The sequence below is a fragment of the Pelodiscus sinensis genome, chromosome 32 (assembly GCF_049634645.1).
Source record: "Pelodiscus sinensis isolate JC-2024 chromosome 32, ASM4963464v1, whole genome shotgun sequence".
Lineage (NCBI taxonomy): Eukaryota > Metazoa > Chordata > Testudines > Trionychidae > Pelodiscus > Pelodiscus sinensis.
Window position 1 is genome coordinate 68258 of NC_134742.1, and position 23130 is coordinate 91387.

At 51.8% G+C, this 23130-nt stretch overlaps 2 protein-coding genes across 2 annotated transcripts in view; both read left to right on the top strand.

Moving 5' to 3' along the window:
- LOC142823068 (uncharacterized) overlaps positions 1-23130 on the top strand; it is a 61965-nt gene that overhangs the window by 6264 nt on the left and 32571 nt on the right. The gene's annotated exons all lie outside the window — the stretch shown is intronic.
- On the top strand, positions 1221-12791 carry LOC102461133 (E3 ubiquitin-protein ligase TRIM39-like). Its single transcript, XM_006114590.4, has 8 exons — positions 1221-2125; positions 2771-2866; positions 3755-3985; positions 5314-5336; positions 5662-5774; positions 7795-7890; positions 9412-9432; positions 11212-12791. The coding sequence occupies exons 1-8, from the start codon at positions 1709-1711 to the stop codon at positions 11736-11738; spliced, it is 1524 nt and encodes a 507-aa protein (XP_006114652.2). The 5' UTR covers positions 1221-1708; the 3' UTR covers positions 11739-12791.

The following is a 23130-nucleotide window of genomic DNA, read 5'->3' on the forward strand; positions in this document are numbered from 1 at the left end:
GAAGCATATTCTCACCAGCAACTACACACCGCACCATAATAACTCGAACTCAGGAACCAATCCTTGCAACAAACCTCGGTGCCAACTCTGCCCACATATATACACCAGCAACACCATCACAGGACCTAACCAGATCAGCCATACTGTCACTGGTACATTCTCCTGCACATCCACCAATGTAATATATGCCATCATGTGCCAACAATGCCCCACTGCTATATACATCGGCCAAACAGGACAGTCCCTACGTAAAAGAATCAATGGACACAAATCTGATATTAGGAATGGCAACATACAAAAACCTGTAGGGGAACACTTCAATCTTCCTGGACACACAATTGCAGATCTAAAAGTAGCCATCCTGCAGCAAAAAAACTTCAGGACCAGACTTCAAAGAGAAACTGCTGAGCTACAGTTCATCTTTAAGTTTGACACAATCAACTCTGGATTAAACAAAGACTGTGAATGGCTTGCTAACTACAAAAGCAGCTTCTGTTCTCTTGGAATTCACACCTCCAGATCAGCTGCTAGAAGTGGGCCTCATCCTCCTTGATTGGATCCACCTGGTCATCTCCAGCCTGATCCTGGCCTGCATATTTATTCCTGCCTCTGGAAATTTCCACTACATGCATCTGACGAAGTGGGTCTTTGCCCACGAAAGCTTATGCTCCTACACTTCAGTTAGTCTGTAAGGTGCCACAGGACCCCTCGTCGCTTCAATCCTGCTGGAAGAACATAAAAAGTGACGTTCCACAGGAGTCTGTTTTGGGACCCGTTCTGTTCAATATCTTCATCAGCGATTTAGATATTGGCATAGAGAGTACAATTATTAAGTTTGCAGATGGTACCAAGCTGGGAGGGGTGGCAAGTGCTTTGGAGGATAGAGTCATAACTCAAAATGATCTGGACAAACTGGAGAAATGGCCTGAGGTAAACAGAATGGGGTTCAATAAGGACAAAAGCAAAATGCTCCACTTAGGAAGGAAAAATCAATTTTCACACATACAGAATGGGAAGCGACTGTCTAGGAAGGGATACTGCAGAATAGGGATGTTAAAATTAGATTAATCAACTAATCGAATAGTTGATGGTATTTCCATTGACTATTCGATTAGTCAAGAAGGGCGCTTCTGCTTTGAAATGTAGCAAGAGCTCACCCAGCTGTTGCTACAGTTCAGAGGCGGAAATGCCGTGTGGCGTTCCACCTTTGAAATATACAGGAGCCTCAGCGGGGGCCCTAGTGCATTTCAAAGATCGAAATGCCGCGTGGAGCCCAGGATGCACTTAGGGCAGGTTTTCAATCTTTCTCTTGCACATGGGAAATGGATAAATGTGTGCACAGGACTAGCAGTTTGACACGGACAGCCTGGCTCTGAGCGCACCAGTGTGAGGCTGCATGAGGCTCGCACCTGAGCACAGTCTCTGTTCTGCCTTGCTGCAATGGTGGCGTTGCTGGCAGAGAGCTAAACAGATAAGGGCACTGGGACCTCCCAGGGAGTTAGGGAGCCATTCAGCAGCTGTATTCCCTTTCAAGCTTCCAAAGGCTGCTATTCAGAAGAGGGAGTTAGTGAGCCTAAACGAGGCCTTTTGTACAAACAGGAAACCAAGCAAGTGCTGGAAACGCCCCTTAGCTCCTGCCTTTCAAAGAGCTGTGTGAGCTCAGGAACCCGAAACTCAACCCTGCGGGCTCTCTTCTCTGCAAGAAGCCATGGCTGCTGGGGAGCTGGCCACCAGAGCCCAGGCTGAAGTGACTTGCTCCGTCTGTCTGGAGGGTTTCAAAGAGCCGGTGACTACAGACTGTGGGCACAGCTTCTGTCAGGACTGTATTAGTCAGTACTGGGGGCAACTGGAGTCAAACTTCTGCTGCCCCCAGTGCGGAGAGACCTGCCCCCAGGGGAACCTGCGGCCCAGCAAGGAGCTGAGGAATATGGTGGGGTCGGTGAGAGATCTGAGCTCACAGGTGGCGCACGAGCCGGAGGGGGAGAGGGTGTGCGACAGACACCAGGAAGCTCTGAAGCTCTTCTGCGAGGAGGATCAGATGCCCATCTGCTTGGTGTGCCGGGAGTCCCGAGCTCACCGCACACACCCTGTGCTCCCCATGGAAGAGGCTGCCCAGGAGTACAAGGTAGGGAGTCACCGTTGGGGCGGCGGGGGGGGGGGGGGAGTGTGCAGTGCCAGGGATGCAGTAGTGCGAGCTGGTTCCACACAGCCACATTGCACTAGAGCTGAAGGAGTAATATGCAGCAGTAATAGGCTGTTATCCTCTGAGTGGGCCAGGCATGACAGGGAGTGACACACTTTGCCTGGCATACAGCAGGGCACCGGGGTCCCTGGAATCAGAGTGGAGCCTGCTCCCAGCTGCGGAGCAGATGCACTCGGAGGGACACAGAGGCTGCTCCCCATTCTGGCTGAAAGAGCTTTGCCCTTCCTCGTCTGTGTGACATGTGGGGTGATCCTGGCCTTCCCCTCTGGTTGGGAGAGGAGAGCCCAGTCGCTAAGCAGGGTAATGGCGTGTTTATGCCACTCACCAGCAGAGCCGTTGGGTCCCCATGTGTCTTCCCTGGGCCAGGGGGCTGGCTTAGTGGGAGACGTGCAGCAAGTGTCCGTCTGGGATACTGAGTTCAGGGGCCCAGCTCTGCCCAGCCTCCCGGCGTTCCCTGGAGTCCCTTGTGCAAGGGGGTGGGTTTGAACAAAACCTCTGGCTGGCCGTTGACACTATTACTGCCTTAAGGCATGAGCCGCTCAAAGCTTCCCCCATCCCCATTTGCAGGACCAGATCCAGAGCCACTTGCAGCGTTTGAGGAAAGAGAGGTGGGAGCTGCTGGGATTTCAATCGGCTGAGGAGAAGGCAAGCGAGAAGCTGATGGTAGGCGCCAGATGTCCTGCCCCACAGCTGAGCCCGGGCCTTCAGCCATGGACATAAGAGCTCTACATGTGGTCAGCCTGCAGGCTTGGGCCCAAGTGTGACCAGCACCCCACTGTGTAGGGATCTGCACCTACACAGTAGCCCCGGTGCAGTGAGAGGTGGGAAGAGGCAGTGCAGAGGGCTCAGTTCCTGGGAGGCCCATCCCTCTGCCTCTGCCTCCCTCCTGCCGTGTCTGTCAGTCTGGGAACAGGGCTGCCTCTTTCTCCTTGTTTGCATCTTGTAAATACTTGCGGCTCCTCAGCTCCCTCTCTTCCCCGGGCCTGTGGGCGCTCCCATTATACACACAGCCCCTGGTTCTCCCTGGGGTTCCACTCTGGGCCCCATGGCTCGCTCTGAGCCCCTTGCCACCTGGGAGACACTTGGTAGGTAGCCCTTGTGTACCCTGGGGGAACAGCAGCAGGCCCTTGTGTACCCTGGCAGGCCCTTGTGTACCCTGGGGGAACAGCAGCATGGAGAGACCGAATGGCTGGCCCCAGGCCACTCCAGGGAGTGATCCCAGCTTGTTGTGCCGGGGGGGAAGTGGGGCTGCTGAGCTCTGCGGGTGACCCCTGTGGGATGTCTCCCAGGGAGTGGGGCAGGAGTAGCTGCCTAAAGTCCCACACTCTGCTTTGGTGGGCACAAGGGAGGCAGGAGGCTGTAGTGGGGGAGGAGAAAGACTTCTCCCTCCACCCGCCAAGCTGGTTCCCAGGGGACAGGCACAGAGATGCTCTGGGGTGGGACCCCTGCAGTGCAGATGGCCATCCTGTGCTGTGCCTTCCCATGACTCCCCCTCCTTTCACCCCCCGGGACCCCACTCCGCCCTCTCCTGGCCCCCTTCTTTCCCCCCAGCGGCAGGTGGCGCTCGAAAGGCAGCGGGTGACATCTGAGTGTGAGCAGCTCCGCCAGCTCCTGGCCAAAGAAGAGGGCCTGCGGCTGGCCCAGCTGGGCGAGCTGGACAGCATGATCACCAGGAGGAAGAAGGAAAGTGTCACCCGCCTGGGGGAGGAGATTTCACGCCTCAGTGCCCTGATCGTGGAGCTGGAAGGGAAGTGCCAGCAACCCGCCCCTGAATTCCTGCAGGTGGGGCTGTGCCGTCCGCGCCCCAGTGCCCCGGGGGGGGGGGGGGGGGGCAGGATTGGTGTTTACCACCTCATGGCAGACAGCTAGGGAGGGCTCAGTACACATCCCCTTGGCTATGGCCTTCCAGCATTCGCTGAGCTGGTCAAACTGCTTTAACTCGGAAAACAGGAGAACTACGGGCCCTGAGCTTGTGCTCAGACTTGCCCACAGCAAGCCCAGATTCCAGGTGCAGAACTCGAGCATGTCAGTGGTGCTTGGGCTTCTGCCAGGGCTCTCTGCCCAGGAGTGAGCTGTTTGGGACATGCCAAGGGCCTCTTGTTTTGGCAACTTTTCTCCTTCTGTTTGGCTTTGCTGCTGTTGCTAACTGTAAACAGCTCTCCAGGGCAGAACTGCAGGTACCAAACGCTCGTGGCCCTGCGGCCACTGGCCCCTGGACCCCAAAACCTGATCCGAGCCCACCCCGTGGAAGTAAAGGTGCGAGGCCTTACAGCCACTTGGAGCACATCTACATTGCAAAAACAGACCCACACCCGGGAGTCTCAGAGCCTGGCTCCCTAGGCTAGGCTTGCGCTGCTGGGTTAAAAATAGTCCTGTAGACTCTGCGGGGCCCCAGCCAGGTCTACACTGCAGCACAAACCTGTGTGAGTGGGCCCAATCTCTGAGAATTGCTGCCAAGGGTCTATTTTCACAGTGTAGATGTTCTCTTAGAGCGCCCGGAGAAGAGGGCAGTGGGCAGCTAACCTGTAGCCATGACAACACATTCGGGTGGGCGCTGCACGTCTCCACAGGACAGCTGTTTTGTTTTGATGCCTCAACTTGTTTGAGACATTCAGTTTATTGTTCCGTTAACTCGTGTCAGTGGGAACCCGGCAGCCATGGTTGGGATCAGGGCTGCATTGTACCAGGACCTGCACAGTCCACTCTGGCCCTGAGGGGCTCACACTCAGCTGACCAGACCAGGGTGGCAGGGGAAACCAAGGCAGGCAGGGACTCTTCCGGCACTGTGTCAGGCCCCAGGTGTCCGGATTCCCACATCTAGTAGGCTGCTCTGCCTACCAAAAGCTGGTGTTCCAAAGGGACTGTGAAGCCCCCAGCTCCTACTGACTTCCCCTGGGACCTGGGCCCCTGACTCTCGCAGGCCCTGCTGGAAACCCTGGCCAGGAGATGCCCCGTTCAATTCCAACATGAACCCAATGCTTTGGAAGCCTGGGAATGAGCAGTTGCCCAGCAGGCAGGACAGGGGCTGGGAGAGCCAGGGGCCTGCGTGGGGCAGGGGTCTGAGCTGGACCATGGGCATTGACTCTGCTCTGTCTCTCATTCCCTTCTAGGGTGTCAGAAGCACCGTGAGCAGGTACGTCCGGGCTCTGCCTGTCCCTTGTGCCCTGTCATGCTGGGAAGAGGCTCAGAGACCAGGCTATAGATCCAGCACCCCATGCCGTGGTCTCACGCTCTCTCCCCCTCACCCCAAAGTGTTTCTGCCATGGCCCATCCTTGTGGAAGGGATTGACCCACGGTCTCTGGGATGGAAAGCCCTGCCTGGGGGCCAGGCTACCTGAGGGGATCAGTCCCCAGGCTGTGGGGCTGCCTTTCACCCCAAAGACCCTCGTAGCTGCTGGAAGGGCTGGGGATTTAGGACACAGCCATGAGATGAACAAACACTTTTGTATCCCCTGCAGGGCTGAGAAGGTGACTTCACAGCATTTGATGCTCATTTCCCAGAAGCTGGGCAGGAGGAGCTGGGCATTTCCTCGAGGGAGCAGACTGCTGACAGCGCTTGGGGGATTTGTGGGTAAAACTCATTCTCTGAGCAGTGTGAAAGCAGGGTGGGGAGGCCTCCCAGGGGAAATGCCAGGGAGCTGGGGATATGGAGATCTATCCATCTATCTATCTGCCTACCTACCTATCTGTCGCTGAGTACAATTCACTCTCATGCTTCAAGCTTTCATTCAGTTGCATGCAGGGGTCAGGAAGGAATTTATTTCCCCAGTGCAGACTTGGTCAGATGTATTCTGGATTTTTATGTTTGTTTTTTGCTTTCCTTTAAAGTATCAGGGATGGGCAACAGCTGGAGATGGGATTCTAGGTAGGTGGCACAATGCTTTGAGGCAGGACAGAGAATCCTCTGTCTGGATACTTGGCTGGTGGGTCCTTCTCATATGCTCAGGGTCAGACTGATCACCGAGCTAGAGTCTGGGAAGGAATTGGGCCCTAGCTCAGACTGGCAGGACCTTGAGATGGGGGAGATCAGCTTCCTCTGTGGCATGGGGCATGGATCACCTACTGGGATTGTCTGACCACTTCCCACCTACTCAGTTCCCAGGCCTCAAGCATTGGGATACCACGGTCCCTCCTGGTCCCTTCCTGTCCTCCCCCTCCCCTCTGCACTCCCCAGCAGCAGTAGGGGAAGTAGAGCAAAGCGGGGTCCACCCCCCCACACTTCCCAGCAACAGCAGCAGCACCAGCAGGGGAAGCAGAGAAAGGTGGCCCCAGCTGCTTTGCTCCCTGGCCTCATCGGTCCACTTCCCACCGGTCTTACCCCCTCCCCTGGAGCGGCACAACCAGGAGAGCAAAGCAGCTGGAGGTGCCTTTCTCTGCTTCCCTTGCTGCTGCCGGGGAGTGGGGGTAAGGGTTGTGAACCACTCCTACAGGCACCAGGTCCCCCCGCATAGTCCCCTACTGGCCCCTTATATCCCCCCATGTGTCGCCCCAGCCCTCCTGGCAGGAACACTTGTCCCCACCCCCTCTAACTTCCCAGGGCTCTGAGCCCCCTGCTATACCTGTGCACTGACAGCACACCAACCTACTCCTGTAGCCTCTGAGGGGTTTTATTTGATGCTAGAAACTTTTTCTTCTCTGAGTTTAATTCTCAGCTCTGGCACAGACGTCCTCGCTGACCTTAGCCAAGTCACTTAATGTGCCTCCATTCCCCAACTGTGGAATGCGTCCCAGAGGTCAGAGGGGAAAGCGATGAGAGTGAGGACGGCCTGGTGGCTGCAGAGAAATGTGGCGTGTTTCTCTCCCACCCCACATGACACATTCAAGGCACAAGATTTCGTGATCCGATACTTCGGGGGGAACATCAGCCTTCACGGCTGTGCCATTTCTGTGTCTAGAAAACCTCTTTGAGGTTGCTTGTGAAGTTTTTTGTGGCTCCTTTTGTGCCACTGGCCTGTTGGTACACAGCTCAGTCCAGAGCCATTACGTAAAGGCATCTTGAGTGCCGTGCAAAATAGTTGTGGAGTGAAGTGCATCCAGGAGGTGAGGTGTGTTGTGCGGCACAGTTTGAGGGGCCTGAGAGCATGGCCTGCAGAGGAAGGATGGACCCAGGGGTAGGGCACTCACTTGAGAAATGTGTGTTCAATTTCTTGTGCTATCAGGGACTTCTTCAGGACGTTATGTGGGTAAGTCATGTGTTTAGAATAGCAATGCCTAGCAGATTTAGGCACCTGGATCTCATCTGCAAAAGGCATGTAGGCACTTTGTAAATCCCAACCCACACCAGTGAAACTGTGAAGCCAAAGTAAAAGTGCAGAGTTGTCTGTGTAACTGTGTCTCTGCTAGGCGGCTTTTCCTAGCATGGCTCTCCTTCCCGAACAGGTCACAGATTCATGTTTTAATGGTTTCTGACTTCCAATGGCATCAGTGTTCCTGCAACACTAAAGTGCTTTTGAAAATTCCATCTCATGTTTCTCCTTAGTACCTTCAGGGCCAGATTTCCACTTGGCTCACATGAACCCTGCGGGGATGAACTTCTCTGGAATAAACCTCTTGATTTCCAACTAATGTGAGCGCGGGGTTGTGTGTTCCAGGTTCCTTTTCCTTGCAAGTCCTTCCCTGGACGAGGAATAAATGTGCAGTCCTGGCTGTTTGCATTGCCCTGGCAGTTTGTCTGCTCAAAATACATGGTAAGAATCACTAGTGGAGACTTGCTGAACTGGCAGAAAGATGGGGGGCAGAGAACCCTGGCTGGGAATGGGTTTTCATTCACACGTTTCGCTAAGGCTCATTTACAGCTGGCTTATGAACTGACAGCTAGATGTCCTAAGCATGATCCAGACCGGAGCAGTATGTATCAGAGATGGTTCTGCACTCACTAGAAGTGAACTACCTGCTGGACTCAGTAGCAGCCTATAGCAATTTAACAAGCCTCTATTAAAATACCCATTAATCATTTATTATAAACGAGCAGATTTACCCGGCGTTGCTCAGATCCTTAGCTCAATTAATTTTTGTTTCATGCTTCACTTAAATCATTGCTCTGGCTGGGGCTGGGAGTGAGGGGTTCAGGATGCAGGCTGCCCTGGGGAGAGAGGACAAACCCTAGCCCTCTCTCAGCACAGCAGCTTGGGCCCAGGTGAGAAGCACCTCTCCATGGCCACTGCAGCTCCACTGAGCACAGTCAAGGGAGGGGTGCATGTCCACCAGCTGGGGCAGGTCCAGGTAAGGTTGGGTGGGGCCACTGATCCCCCAGCAGCAGCAGCAGCTCTGGGTTGGATGCCATGGCCAGGGTGGGGGCATTGAGACTCCCCTTCCCCGGCCCCAATGCTAAACTGCCCCAGCTAGGGGGGAAGCACAAACATTAGCTGGCCTAGAATGAAGCTGGTGCAGCAGCTCTATGCTGGGGCTGGTGGGCAGAGGTGGCATTCTGCGCATTCTCCCTGAGCCCGCCCTCAGCCTTCTTTCAGTATTCGCCCAGTTAGGTCGGTTTTGAGGACTGTACTTGCTTTGATGAGTCTGTCTCTCTTCTGTTTGGCTTTATGAGCAGCAATCCCTTTCCAGGCACATCCTGTTTTCCTGGCACAAGCACACCCTGACCTTGCTTTAAGTGATGATTAGAGGAAGCTGCATACTGAATTTGGTGGCTCGAGCTTTGGCCCTTTAGAGAAGTTCTTGAACAGAGAGGCAGACTCTCTAAAACATATCTTAGACAAGTTATAAACAACCTACGTATACAACATAACCAATTTCTAATGAGGGTTTTTTGAAAACCCTCTGAACAGAGCTGAAACATGGCGAGGTCTTCCCTAGCAGATAGGGCTAAAGAGAGAACCCCAAGGTTCTGAACCAAACACTAGAAAAAAGCAGGGTAAAGGAGCTGCTTTTGTGGGGGGTTCTTTTGACACTGCCACCAGGGCAGCACATCCCCTCAGCAACATCCAATCAGCAGCACAATCCCTACTATAGGGTACTGGTTTAAAGATGATTGTACTGGTGTAGCTTGTTCCTTTGGGGACTGGGAATAAATTACACCAGTAACTGCATCTACATTTGCACCATTATATCACTTAATAATCACACTTCTAATCAACACACTCCCATCGACACAAGCACAGTGAGTAGACCAGGCCTTACACCATCATTTCAATGTACATTCCTGAAAAAAGATGCTCTTATTAATCATATGTTTATTTCTGTTTCTTTTTTAGGGACTTACCCTGCCAAATTTGGTAAGTTGGAGCCTTGCCCCCATATATTATATGCAGCCTGGCAAATAAACACCTAGTTTTGGCGGAAAAAAACTTCCAGCCCTGCCAGAGACTTTTGGCTTTTCCTCTCCTTTTATTGCTGACAAAGGGCCAGTGTAAATGCTGCTGGGTTTTTTTGTCCACAGAAGAGGCTTCTGCCAGCATCCCACGAGGCCTGCAGTGATAGCTGTGCTCAGTGTAGTGTGATCTCTGCTGCCCTGTGGGCCCCTCCCCTTTCAAAGCTCCAGGAAGTGTCTGACAGCTGAGTGAGCAGCTCCATTGGGGGAACAAACAAAGAGCAAATCATTGGAATGCTTCTGTTCTGCCCTGTGGCAAGCTGACTGCTGCTGCAGTGGGAGGGCTGGAGAGACTGCTGTGCTGCTTTGACATTCCTCAGCTCAGAGATCAGCTCTGATTTCCCCCTACACTGCACTGTGGGATCCTTATCCACAATGTTTTGCTCCCGACAGGGGAGCTAGCAATGTGGTCAGGAAATGTCGACAATAGGAGGCAGAAAAATCAGTTTGACCAGTTTTCACTTTCAGAAACTTTTGCATGTTTACAGCACTTTTGTCAATGAACCTTCCCAGCGTAGATGTAGTCTAAAAGTGCTTTGACTTGTTCTGGAAGCCAGATAAGCTGTCTCTCTATAAAGCACCTTCATGCCAGTATAACTATGTCTGAACTAAGAGATGTACCAGTGACTATTTTGGTAAAAATCACTCCCTTTACCCAAATAGTGATTCCAGGCCTTATTCCTGTAACGGAAGGGAATAAGCTGGGTAGAGCACCGTTATCCTGGTATAACTGCATCCACACTAGGCGTTATATTAATTTATCTGTTTCTGTAGAAAATGACACCCCTGAAGTAAAAGAGAGAATTCAATGTAGATCAGGCCTATGTGGGCTTGGAAAATACATGTTAGATAAAAGGTGGCCCCTTCTGGTCTCAGAATCTAGAAATCTAGGTTGGGGCTTCAGTGTGTTACCATACTATGTGTACTAGTAATGAAATAAGTGACGATCTAGTGAGCTGCATATCTCAGTGGAACACATGCATCCTATGCCCAGAAATGCCCAGCACAGACCTTGGTTTGCCAAACACGATCACCAGAGTCCTTCAGAATAATCCCCTGACAGCAGGGACAATTTCAGAATGAGAGCTGGGAGGAGGCTTTCCCCTAGAAAACAGCATTGTCAAACAAGGGCATTTGTATGAAAAAATAAGTGTTTTAAAAAATGTCTAGGTTTTATTTTACCTACAAAAATGTTTGAGTTTGGGCTTTTTCTTTGAGTTTTGTTTTGCTTTTTGTTCATTTTACTTTTTTGGTGGTAATAAGGGAAGAAAATGAAAAACAAACCCTTGAAAACTGAACATTTTTCAGAACAACTTTTAATAAATGTGAAATCATTCCATTTTGAACCTGCGGGACACGGGCCATTTCAAAATCTCCTACTAAAAGTCTTCATTGTTTTTCCACCAGTTCATCCCACATGGTTGCACACACTTCACAGGAACTACCCAGGTACCAGGGCTGCTTGACACACACCTCTTGAAGCCAAACAAGGCTGAATGTGGCAAACGCAGACTGCCTAGTTCCAGTGGCCTGGCCCACCCAATCATATTGCTAGGCCCCTAGCCTGGCTCTGCATGGGGAGTGGGACTGGCAGGCACTTTGCAGGTCTCTGGTTGGAGTTGGGTCCATTCTGGGTCATGCCAGGCCTGGGTCTCTAAAGCTCTGATTCTCTCTCTCTCTGCAGCCAATGTAGTGCTGGACCAGGACACGGCAAACCCCAAGCTCATCCTGTCTGAAGATGGAAAGGTTGTGAGGATGGGAGACTATGTGCAAAGGCTGGTCAGGAACCCCAACAGATTTGACCTTGAGCCATGTGTGCTGGGTATGGAGGGATTCAACTCAGGGAGACATTTCTGGGTGGTGGAGTTAACAGGGAGGTCTGGCTGGGCAGTAGGGGTGGCCAGACAGTCTGTGCTGAGGAAGAGCAGTCTGAGCCTTCATCCTGAGGAGGGGATCTGGGCTGTGCATGAGCAGTTCAACGGGTTCAAGGCTCGCACCTCCCCAAAGAACACTGTGCTCCTGGAGGGGAGCCCTGCGAGGATTCGAATTTACTTGGATTATGAAGCAGGGCTGGTGGCATTTTATGATGCTGAGAATGAGGTTCCCATCTTCAATTTCACAGCCTCCTTTGCCACAGAGAAAATTTTCCCTTTCTTTGGAGTGTGGGGCTCCAGAGTCCAAATCAAGCTGGCTCCCCCAGATGCCAAGTAGCCTGCAACACGGGGCCAGTGCTTCGTGCACCAGCTTGTATTTACCCCCATCCAGCCCTTGTACCGTTCCCCTCCCATCTGAAGAAACAGGCCAGCAGGTTAGTGCACCGGGGCCCTGAAGGACTGCGTGGGGAGGGGTCTTCTGGGGAAAGGAGAGTGCTGTAGCAGCTTGTGTGTCATCTGAGCTTGGCACTGCTTGTAGCTGGGAGCAAAGCCTCTTGTCCTGTTGGTGCCAAGTGCAACATCCCTGGGGCTCAGCCATGCAGGTCACCTTGGGTGGCTCCCTCAGACTGCAGTCTGTACTGGCACCGTGGGACAGGGCCTGGATCACTGGGATACAGCTCTCCCTCACCCACCTCATGGGTACCAGCCAACCAGCCATGTGTGCTGCTGATCTGTGATCACAACAGTCAAGGCCAGCCTGGGACACTCCCCATCATGAGACACACAAGGCCTGGAACTCATGGAATTCAGAATTAAAGTCAGACGCTGCTTCTCCAGGTCCTAGATGCACCGGAGCTCACATGCTCACCCTGACATGTCCCCCCACGGACACACGTTCAGGACTGATCCACATCTAACCGAGTGACTGAGTCCTGCTTGCCAGAGGCACAGGGAATGATATTATTGTAATAGGAATGACCCTGCGGGTTCAGACCATCTAACCCAGCATCCTCTCTTCCAGCAATGGCTGCCATCTATGTCAGAGGGAACAAACAGAATAAGGCAGTCATCAGGTGATCCCTCCTTTAATCCAGCCTATCAGTGTAGGACTTGAATGAATGGTCTGTTATGAGGGGTGGGTTGGTTGGTTGGATTCTTTGTGTCTCAATTCACTGGGGAGAATTAAATAATTTTCACAAAACTTGTATCTTTAAAATGAGCTAGTAAGAGACATTAAGGGAAGGAAAACTTAGCTTGCACATTCTGTTTGATTTTGTTTAATAACCTACATTGTTCTGTCTTCAGTCTCTTCTGACCAGTTAAATCCTACCTTTTCCTTCATGCTTAATAAGCTCACTTTTGTTTATTAATAAACCCAGTGTAAATGTTACCTGCGGGGGCAGCTGTGCATATCTCTCCTTTTACATAAGAAAGAGAGCAGATGATAAGAAGCTTGCTCTGTATAAAACTTTATACAGACAGATGTATCTAGCAGCCTGCTCCCACTGCGGCTGTGCACCCGAGGGCTGTGTCAAGCCCTTTTGACTGAGCCTTTCCAGAACGGAGCTGATCTCAGCATCTGTAGTACTGTGCATAGGTCTGTGACCCCATCTCTGTGTCAGTGCTGGAGAAGGCCAGAGGGCTTGGCTCATCAAGATGAGGTAAAGGCATTGCCCAGGGAGGCAGGCTGACCAAAACTATCATATAAAAAGTCGTGATCTGCTGAAACCTGTTGTTCTGTCCAAAGGTGGATATCATTAGTATGTATAACATTATAGGATTTTGCTGGAGAACTGTTATCAAAATATGTTACAAGTTGAAGAGCCTCTGTTGCCATATGTATCAGAGGGGTAGCCTTGTTAGTGTGAATCTGCAAAAACAACTAGAAGTCCTGTGGCACCTTATGACTAACAGATTTATTGGAGCATAAGCTTCCGTGGGCAAAGACCTACTTCGTCAGATGCATGTAGTGGAAATTCATGAAAATAGTCTAGATGCACTCATTCGCATTAGCTTAGTTTGAATTAACTAATTTGAATTAAGTACGTTCAAATTAGTGCTGTAGTGTAGACATACCCATAGTGACATGCTAGTGGGAAGGGGGTAGTTTTAGAAGGTAAAATAAAAAAAGAACACTTTAAAAATCACCTAGAAAAGTTAGATGCCTGCAAGGCACCAGGGCCTGATGAAATGCATCCTAGAATACTCAAGGAGCTGATAGAGGAGGTATCTGAGCCTCTAGCTATCATCTTTGGAAAATCATGGGACACAGGAGAGATTCCAGAGGACTGGAAAAGGGCAAATATACTGCCCATTTATAAAAAGGGAAATAAGAACAACCCAGGAAACTACAGACCAGTTAGTTTAACTTCTGTGCCAGGGAAGATAATGGAGCAAGTAATTAAGGAAATCATCTGTGAACACTTGGAAAGTGGCAAGGTGATAGGGAACAGCCAGCATGGATTTGTAAAGAACAAATCATGTCAAACCAATCTGATAGCTTTCTTTGATGGGATAACAAGTCTTGTGGATAAGGGAGAAGCGGTAGATGTGGTATACTTAGACTTTAGTAAGGGGTTTGATATGGTCTCGCATGATATTCTTATCAATAAACTAGGTAAATACAACTTACATGGGGCTACTATAAGGTGGGTGCATAACTGGCTGGAAAACCATACTCAGAGAGTAGTTATTAATGGTTCACAATCCTGCTGGAAAGGCATAACAAGTGGGATTCCGCAGGGGTCTGTTTTGGGACCGGCTCTGTTCAATATCTTCATCAACGATTTAGATATTGGTATAGAAAGTATGTTTATTAAGTTTGCAGATGATACCAAGCTGGGAGGGGTTGTGACTAATCTGGAGGATAAGATCATAATTCAAAATGACCAGGACAAATTGGAGAAATGGTCTGAGATAAATAGGATGAAGTTTAATAAAGACAAATACAAAGTGCTCCACTTAGGAAGGAACAATCAGTTTCATACATACAGAATGGGAAGCGACTGTCTGGGAAGGAGTACGGCAGAAAGGGATCTAGGGGTTATAGTGGACCACAAGTTGAATATGAGTCAGCAGTGTGATGCTGTTGCAAAGAAAGCAAACAGGATTCTGGGATGCATTAACAGGTGTGTTGTGAGCAAGACATGAGAAGTCATTCTTCCGCTCTACTCTGCGCTGGTTAGGCCTCAATTGGAGTATTGTGTTCAGTTCTGGGCACCGCATTTCAGGAAAGATGTGGAGAAATTAGAGAGGGTCCAGAGAAGAGCAATGAGAATGATTAAAGGTCTAGAGAACATGACCTATGAGGGAAGGCTGAAGGAATTAGGTTTGTTTAGTTTAAAAAAGAGAAGATTGAGGGGGGACATGATAGCAGTTTTCAGATATCTAAAAGAGTGTCACAAGGAGGAGGGAGAAAACTTGTTCATCTTGGCCTCTGGGGATAGAACAAGAAGCAATGGGCTTAAACTGCAGCAAGGGAGGTTTAGGTTGGACATTAGGAAAAAGTTCCTAACTGTCAGGGTAGTCAAACACTGGAATAAATTGCCCAGGGAGTTGTGGAATCTCCATCTGTGAAGATATTTAAGAGTAGGTTAGATAAATGTCTATCAGGGATGGTCCAGACAGTATTTGGTCCTGCCATGAGGGCAAGGGACTGGACTCGATGACCTGTCGAGGTCCCTTCCAGTCCTATGATTCTATGATCATGGTAAACATACCTAGCTCTTGCAGGTTATCACTGTACTCAGAGAGCGAGTGATGTCACCAGATTGTGTTTTAAAAATCTGAGCTCGGTGCTGCTATGATTCCAGCTTCCATTCAACTGGACTCCTGTTTATCGCTACTCGCTTTCTATGCAGTCTGCAGACTGCTTCAGTGGCAGAAGACATGCCGTGATGTGTTCAGGTCTGTATGGCAGCAGCAATACAACACCAGTCCTATGATTCTATGATTCTATACCACATCTTGCCTTTAGGGAACTGCCGTCCTAGAGCTCCAGGGCCAGCCGTGGACTTCACAGAACCTTGTCTGACTGGTCTGTCTCCAGCAGAACAGGCCAGTTTTGTTACTGGCCTGGGAGGGACTTGGGCCTGCAGAGCTGGGGCCAATACTGGAATGTGGATGGGCACAGTACCAGAGCCACCGCAACTGGCAAAAGGCTTGAGCAGATTTGAGAGGGCTAGGGGACAATTAATGTAGCCCTATGGCAAAGTGCCCACTAATCTTTTCCATTCATGTGCAGCATAAATGTGCACCAAGGCATGTGCCAATGTGCACAACCAGTAGAAACAAAAATCTTAGTTGTGGATGCTTTGCTAATCAGTCTCCCTTGAGTGGGCCACGGGAGGGGCCAGCCCAGGACAATGTGGAGTCTCCCTAGGGATGCTGTTTCCTTGGCCCATCTCATCCCCACACTGAGGCAGGACTGGGAGGCATCTGGCGCTGCAGCGGTGAAGAGAGGTGCTTGGATAAGCAGAGTCAGGGGTCACCACTCACACAGGGCAGCCTGATGCTACTCCCACAGGTGCAGGAACTAGGGTGAGAGTGTTAGATCCAGTGTTTACAGTTTGGTTCGATTACTCTCATTCTATAACCCCCTCCCCTCCCCCAACGCTACAAACTGTTCCAGCAGCCCTGGCTAGGTCCCGACCAAATGGAGGATGGAGCAGTATTTGGGAGCTGAAAGCCATGGACAGCGATGGGAAGCAACAGACCTCCCATCCACTCTGGCTCCTGCTCTCAGTAATTGTGGTAAACACTTTAGTGCAGGTAGGAGGTGGGACAACTCTGAGATTCAGAGCCAACAGGTCAAAGAGCTATTTTTGCCCCTCTGCTGTGCTGCTACAGAGCTGGTTCTTGATTGGTCACGCAAAAGTTCTCGCAGCTGAAAGGCAAAAATGTTTACATTTGGGACAAATCGGAGATGGATCCAGACAGACTCCTCCCCATGGACTCCCCCCCCCCCCCCTGCAGCCCTAGGAGTGGGACCCCCTGTGCCTTCTCCAAACCACCCCATTCTCCTTCAGCCCCTACTTGGCTGTGACGTGTACAGAACACGTGTCCAGTGTCAGACTCTTGGGGCTGACCCCGTCTATCATGCTGACCCATATGGTCTTGCTGGTACATGTCCAGCTGTTGTCTCTGGGGCAAGGGCCCATCCAGGACTGTAGGAGATGCTAAACATTTCCCAGCAGCTCTCTGTGTGGCTCCACTCACTGGGGACTTTCCTGCTGGAGGTTCTGCTCATTCTCACTCGCCGTCCTGTTGCCTGCCTGGACAGAGTGCGCACAGCCAAGAGTCAGTCCCTGTGCCAGGAGAAGGGAAGCTCACACGGGAGCTAGGAAAGGGCAGACCAAGCCCAAATAACCATTGTGTTGCTGAATCCCGCAAACCTTCCCCCAGACGAGAGACAGGAGGGGACCAATTCTGCCTTCACATCCCACCCAAGCCCTCATGGGAAGGAGGCTGGTGGGAAGAGAGCTTCTGCCAAGTATGAGGGGCTGGGGGAGGAAACTGAGAGTCTATTCTGCAATAAAACACTGGTGGCTAGCCCATGTCACGGGGCTCAGGCAGCAGAGCTGTACAGCTGCAATGGAGATGTTCAGATTGAGGCTGGAGCCTGAGATGGCAAGAAAGGTCCCAGAGCCTAGGGTTCCAGCCCAAGCATTAATGCCCACTTTGCAATTCCAGAGACCTGCAATCCACACCCCACAAGCCAAAGCCATCTGAGCCGGGCTAGTCCTGGGTACTTTATCACAATGCAGACGTGGCCAGCAAAGCCAGGATTCCACAGGGCAGAATCCTGAGAGGGCACTAGCCACAGGGCTGCCAGAAAACAGGCACAGGGATAAGGTAAGTGCATGTGTGTGCCCACTCCCATTGTAGGAAGTGCTGGACCATTGACAGCCATGACCAGTAGGTGCAGAAGGCTGCGATGCCCAGTCAGGAGTGATTTACACCCTCTCACGCTGGGTGCAAATGAGTGCCCAAGAGAACAGGGAATTGGGCCTTCTACATGTGTGACAAAGGAGGTTGATGAATACAAAGGCAGAAAGAAAATGGTAGTTGGGGGAGAGGTTACCCTCTCTATGCAGAATCACCTCAATGTTTTTGCTTTCATTCTCCTGTGCCTGCAAACTCCCACCCCTGCACTGGGGGCTGTCCACAGCTCTCAGGCACCTTGTTCTTGGGATGGAGGCACTGTCTCTTTTTTGCCTGTAAAGCCTCCATCTAGTCATCAGTGGATCTTCCTTTTGCAGAGCATAAATGTGACCCCCCCACCTCCAGAGACTAAGTGATATTCCCAAGGCGACACAACCAGTTAGTGTCAGAACTGGAGACAGAAGCCAGGGTGAAAAAGTTTCTGGCTTGTTAGATTGGAGCTCACTAGTAATGATCTAATGGTCCCCTCTGCCTTGAAACTTCATGATACACAGGAATCCTGACTCCCAACCCCTCTGCTTTGACCTCTAGGTCTCACTCTCCCACCAGATACAGAATCATTCATACTCCCCCTCCAGAACCAGCAACAGAGCCTAGGAGTCCTCTCTCCCATTCCTGCTCAGACCGCGACTTCATTCCTCTCTCATACCTAACAGCAGAGCCCCAGAGGCCTGTCCCCCATGTGAGTAGCTTGGGGGTTGTTGACACAAGTTCACCCTTCCAGTAGGGGTGCACAAGTGCCATCTGCAAAGAACAGAGAAAAACACACACAAGCACAAAGGCGTTCCTGGGGTTACAGACCCGCGGGGCTGACTTGGCTTCTGCAGGGTATAGTAGCCTGGGTCCCGGGAGGGCAGCAGCGCTGGGACTCAGTGCCCCCCACCAACTCCTCGGGATCAGCACTGAGGTGAGGAGGGGCCGGGAGGCGGGGAAGAGTCACTCCAGCCCAGCCAGGCGCAGTGGGCTCCGGCGCACCACGGAGGCGGCAGCAGAGCAGAGGACAAGGAAAGAAACAAAGGTTCTGCTGGAGCCCTCTAACGCTCAGCACAAGACAGGGCCAGGTGCAGTGAGGTCACCACCCTTCTCCCTCCCTCTTGCAGGGGGCGCTAGCTCCCATCCAGCCCCAGCATGGGGCACTAGCTGGCTCAGTGGATGGGTGAGGTGGCTTTTCCACTAAGGATCTGGTTCCAGCTTAGTAATAAACAGGGACCTAGTTTTCCATGATAAACCCCAAAAATATTGGATAAAAATCTTAAAAATCCACATTTTTCAGCTAATAAAGGCTGAGTGATTTAACACCTGTTTAGATTTGTCATCCATGTGACGAAATGAAAAGTATGCCGTTTGCAATAAACTTTGCATAAGATAGTTAATTTGCATTTAATTTTAATGGTTCAAAGAATGTCAGGCAAAATGGTCGGCCCTCACGCATGTTCACTTCATCAAATCTGGCCCTCTTTGAAAAAAGTTTGGACACCCCTGGCTTAGGGGATACGATCACTATAAATGTGGCAATTGGCTTGAGCCCCAGGCAGGAAGTTTCATTCCCTCCTAGGTTTCAAGAATATAGACAGTAATCCCAAACCAGATACCTTTAATGGTAGTTTGTTGGATCTCTGACATGCCCAAGGTTGTGTCTTTACCTGATTGTACCTGCTTTGCACCTGATTACTCAGTATTGGACTTCTGACATGCCCAAGGTCGTGTCTTTACCTGATTGTACCTGCTTTGCACCTGATTACTCAGTGACTCCTGAGTACAGACATTGGGCCCTCCACACATTTGATCCAGGCTACAGACATGTGATCTTTGCCCTGCACTAGTCCCCCAAGGACACTATCTCAAAGCAGAGTAACTCCTCTGGAATGAAACCATTGTGATTCCTGTATCACACCCACGTAGAAAGCTACTGCTGAATAGCTGTGCAGTGAGGGTTGCCCCACACAGACTGTCACTAGAACTTCAACAGGAGCCTCTCCCCTCAAGCGTGGGAGGGAGCTCAGGCCTGGAGGTGCAGAGGTGTGAGGGCTCAGGCTGGGGATGCAGGGTCTCGGGATTGGCCAAGGATGAGGGGCTCAGGGCTGGGACAGGGGATTGGGGTGCAAGGGCCCTGGGAATGAGGGGCAAGAGGGGGTTCCAGGCAGGGGAGTGGGAGTGAGGAATTCAGACCACAGGAGGAGGCTGCAGGTTGAGGCAGAAGGTTGGGGTGTAAGAGGGAGTGAGGTCTCTGGCCCCACCACAGAGCTGACCCGGCCATAGCACTTCCTGCTGGGGCGGGCGGGGAGGGTTCCCTCTCTCCTGCCTGCGTCTGCTCCATTCTGGGGCTACGGTGACAGAAGCTTCAGGACTCAGGGAGAGGCATCTCTCCACACTGTAACCCTGAGCCCCTGGGCAGGGATTAATGGGAAGCTGCATGGCCACACAGCTTAGCAGGAACTTAGGACACGACTCGAGTGCCATGTTGCGGGGATGTTCCACCAGAACCGCTGGTCCAAGCCCTGTAATGCCTCCAGCAACACCCCAGCCCATCAGGAGTAAGTGCCTGCACCCTGAAGTGAGGGTTCTCCTCCACCCCCAGCAATGTGGGTTTCTCCAGAATTCGGTGGGCTTTACCTCACAAGAAAATATTGATACCACAATCCTCCAGGCCTTGTCCAATTGTTCTAACTATCAACTAGTGACATAAAAATCCCCTCAAAATTATCTCTCTCATTTGTGACAGAAATCCCAGTCCAACCTGGGTCGTTTTGGAGGGAAACTGCTGCTGTGGGTCATTACCCCATGGGGACGGGGGTAGGGAGGTTACAGTCCCCATGGATCAACTTTCTCTCCTCAGATTCCTTAAAGGGACATAGGAGGAGGGGGGGAAAGAAGGGCAATGGACCTGAGGCTGACCAGCCCAGTTTTCCCCATCCCAAGCCCTTTACCCCACACAGCATCTCCAGCCCTCCATCCCCTGCCCTTCCCCCACGGCTGTCCCCCACCAACTGCCACAGAACCTTCCACATCTACCCCCTCTCCTTCTGCTGCCCCTTTCCAACTGCCATGGAACCTTCCACCTGCCTCCCCCTCCCCTACTGCTGCCCCCTTCCAACTGCCATGGAACCTTCCACCTCCACCCCCTCCCCTACTGCTGCCCCCTTCCAACTGCCATGGAACCTTCCACCTCCACCTCCTCCCCTACTGCTGCCCCCTTCCAACTGCCATGGAACCTTCCACCTCCACCTCCTCCCCTACTGCTGCCCCCTTCCAACTGCCATGGAACCTTCCACATCTACCCCCTCTCCTACTGTTGCTCCCTTCCAACTGCCATGGAACCTTCCACCTCCCTCCCCCTCCCCCTACTGCTGCCCCCTTCCAACTGCCATGGAACCTTCCACATCTACCCCCTCTCCTACTGTTGCTCCCTTCCAAATGCCATGGAACCTTCCACCTCCACCCCCTCCCCCTACTGCTGCCCCCTTCCAACTGCCATGGAACCTTCCACCTCCACCTCCTTCCCTACTGCTGCCCCCTTCCAACTGCCATGGAACCTTCCAACTCCACCCCCTCCCCTACTGTTGCCCCCTTCCAACTGCCATGGAACCTTCCACCTCCACCCCCTCCCCCTACTGCTGCCCCCTTCCAACTGCCATGGAACCTTCCACCTCCACCTCCTTCCCTACTGCTGCCCCCTTCCAACTGCCATGGAACCTTCCAACTCCACCCCCTCCCCTACTGTTGCCCCCTTCCAACTGCCATGGAACCTTCCACCTCCACCCCCCTCCCCCTACTGCTGCCCCCTTGCAACTGCCATGGAACCTTCCACCTCCACCCCTCTCCCCCTACTGCAGCCCCCTTGCAACTGCCATGGAACCTTCCACCTCCACCCCCTCCCCTACTGCTGCCCCCTTCCAACTGCCATGGAACCTTCCACCTCCACTCCCTCCCCTACTGCTGCCCCCTTCCAACTGCCATGGAACCTTCCACCTCCACCCCCTCCCCCTACTGCTGCCCCCTTCCAACTGCCATGGAACCTTTCACCTCCACCCCCTCCCCCTACTGCTGCCCCCTTCCAACTGCCATGGAACCTTCCACCTCCACCCCCTCCCCCTACTGCTGCCCCCTTCCAACTGCCATGGACCCTTCCACCTCCACCCCCTCCCCTACTGTTGCCCCCTTCCAACTGCCATGGACCCTTCCACCTCCACCCCTCTCCCCCTACTGCTGCCCCCTTGCAACTGCCATGGAACCTTCCACCTCCACCCCCTCCCCTACTGCTGCCCCCTTTCAACTGCCATGGAACTTTCCACCTCCACCCCCTCCCCCTACTGCTGCCCCCTTGCAACTGCCATGGAACCTTCCACATCTACCCCCTACCCTACTGTTGCTCCCTTCCAACTGCCATGGAACCTTCCACCTCCACCCCCCTCTCCTACTGTTGCCCCCTTCCAACTGCCATGGAACCTTCCACCTCCACCTCCTTCCCTACTGCTGCCCCCTTCCAACTGCCATGGAACCTCCACCTCCACCCCTCCTCCCCTACTGCTGCCCCCTTCCAACTGCCATGGAACCTTCCACCTCCACCCCCTCCCCCTACTGCTGCCCCCTTGCAACTGCCAGGAACTTTCTGGCTTCTTCTCCACCCCTCGCCCAGTTGAGCAGCATGGCCCAGGGCTCCCTGCTGCCCATGTCAAGCACTTTCTAGTTATTTATTGACAATTGATAGAAAATCTCCACAGGAAATGGACGAGCAGGAGAAGATAAATTCCCTCCCCCGCTGTAATAAACAAATATTGATGACAAATATTATTTTCTCCTCAGGTTTGATCATTTGTACACTCCTGACAGTCCCCTCAGATACTGGCCTTTCCTCTCGCTGGCTGTCAGACATTGATCACGGCCCTCAGATTTCCCCTGTTCTCTGATCATTGACTATTGAGTAAAAATCCCCTCAGATTTCACCCCATCATGCTTTCTATCAATGATTCAAATAAAATCTCCTCAGATTTTGCCCTTTTCTGTCTAATTATTTGATATTGATAGTCAACATTAATCTTTTGAGGGAGACATGTCACTATGAAGAGGAAATGTAGCCTTTGTTGCTGTCGTATTCTTTCAATGCCAAAACTGAACTTACAGGACTGGTGGGGCTCAAAGTTATGGGCATCACAGGGTCTGAAACAGGGCAACGAGACTACACAACCTACAAGCAGACATCTCCAGCATACTGCCTGCTCCTTAAAGAGCACAACCCCACCCACAGTCTGGTGGTGCGTGGAAATCTCAAGCTCATCTGTGACAAATATTCACCCTTTTTTCTTTTCAGCATTATACAGCCTTACCAATGGCTGCTCCCTGGGGCCAGGCGGGGCAGATGGCTGCTCCCTGGGACTGTGGCATTTGCTGCCCCTCTGTGTCCCTGCTATCACAGCCCTCCCTTTCCGTTGGATGAGAAATGCTCGCATTCCATGTACCTTCCATTGTCCTGGCACAACCAAACCCTGACCTTGCTTTATGTTATGATAAGAGGAAGCTGCATATGAAATTTGGTGGGCCTAGTCTTACCACTTAGGACAAGTTCTTGAACAGACTCACAGACGAATGGATGGACACTCAGACAGATGCACAAACTCTCTCAAATATATAGTAGATATTAATAATTCCAAAATCCCTTCAGATATGTGGGCTCCCCACCCTTTTTAAACTCCAGAAAAATGCTTCTTGTTTTGGATGGAAACAGTTGCCTGGAGTTGCCTCCATGTTCTCATGCTGTGGAGTTCATGTACATGTACCTCCCTTGTCCA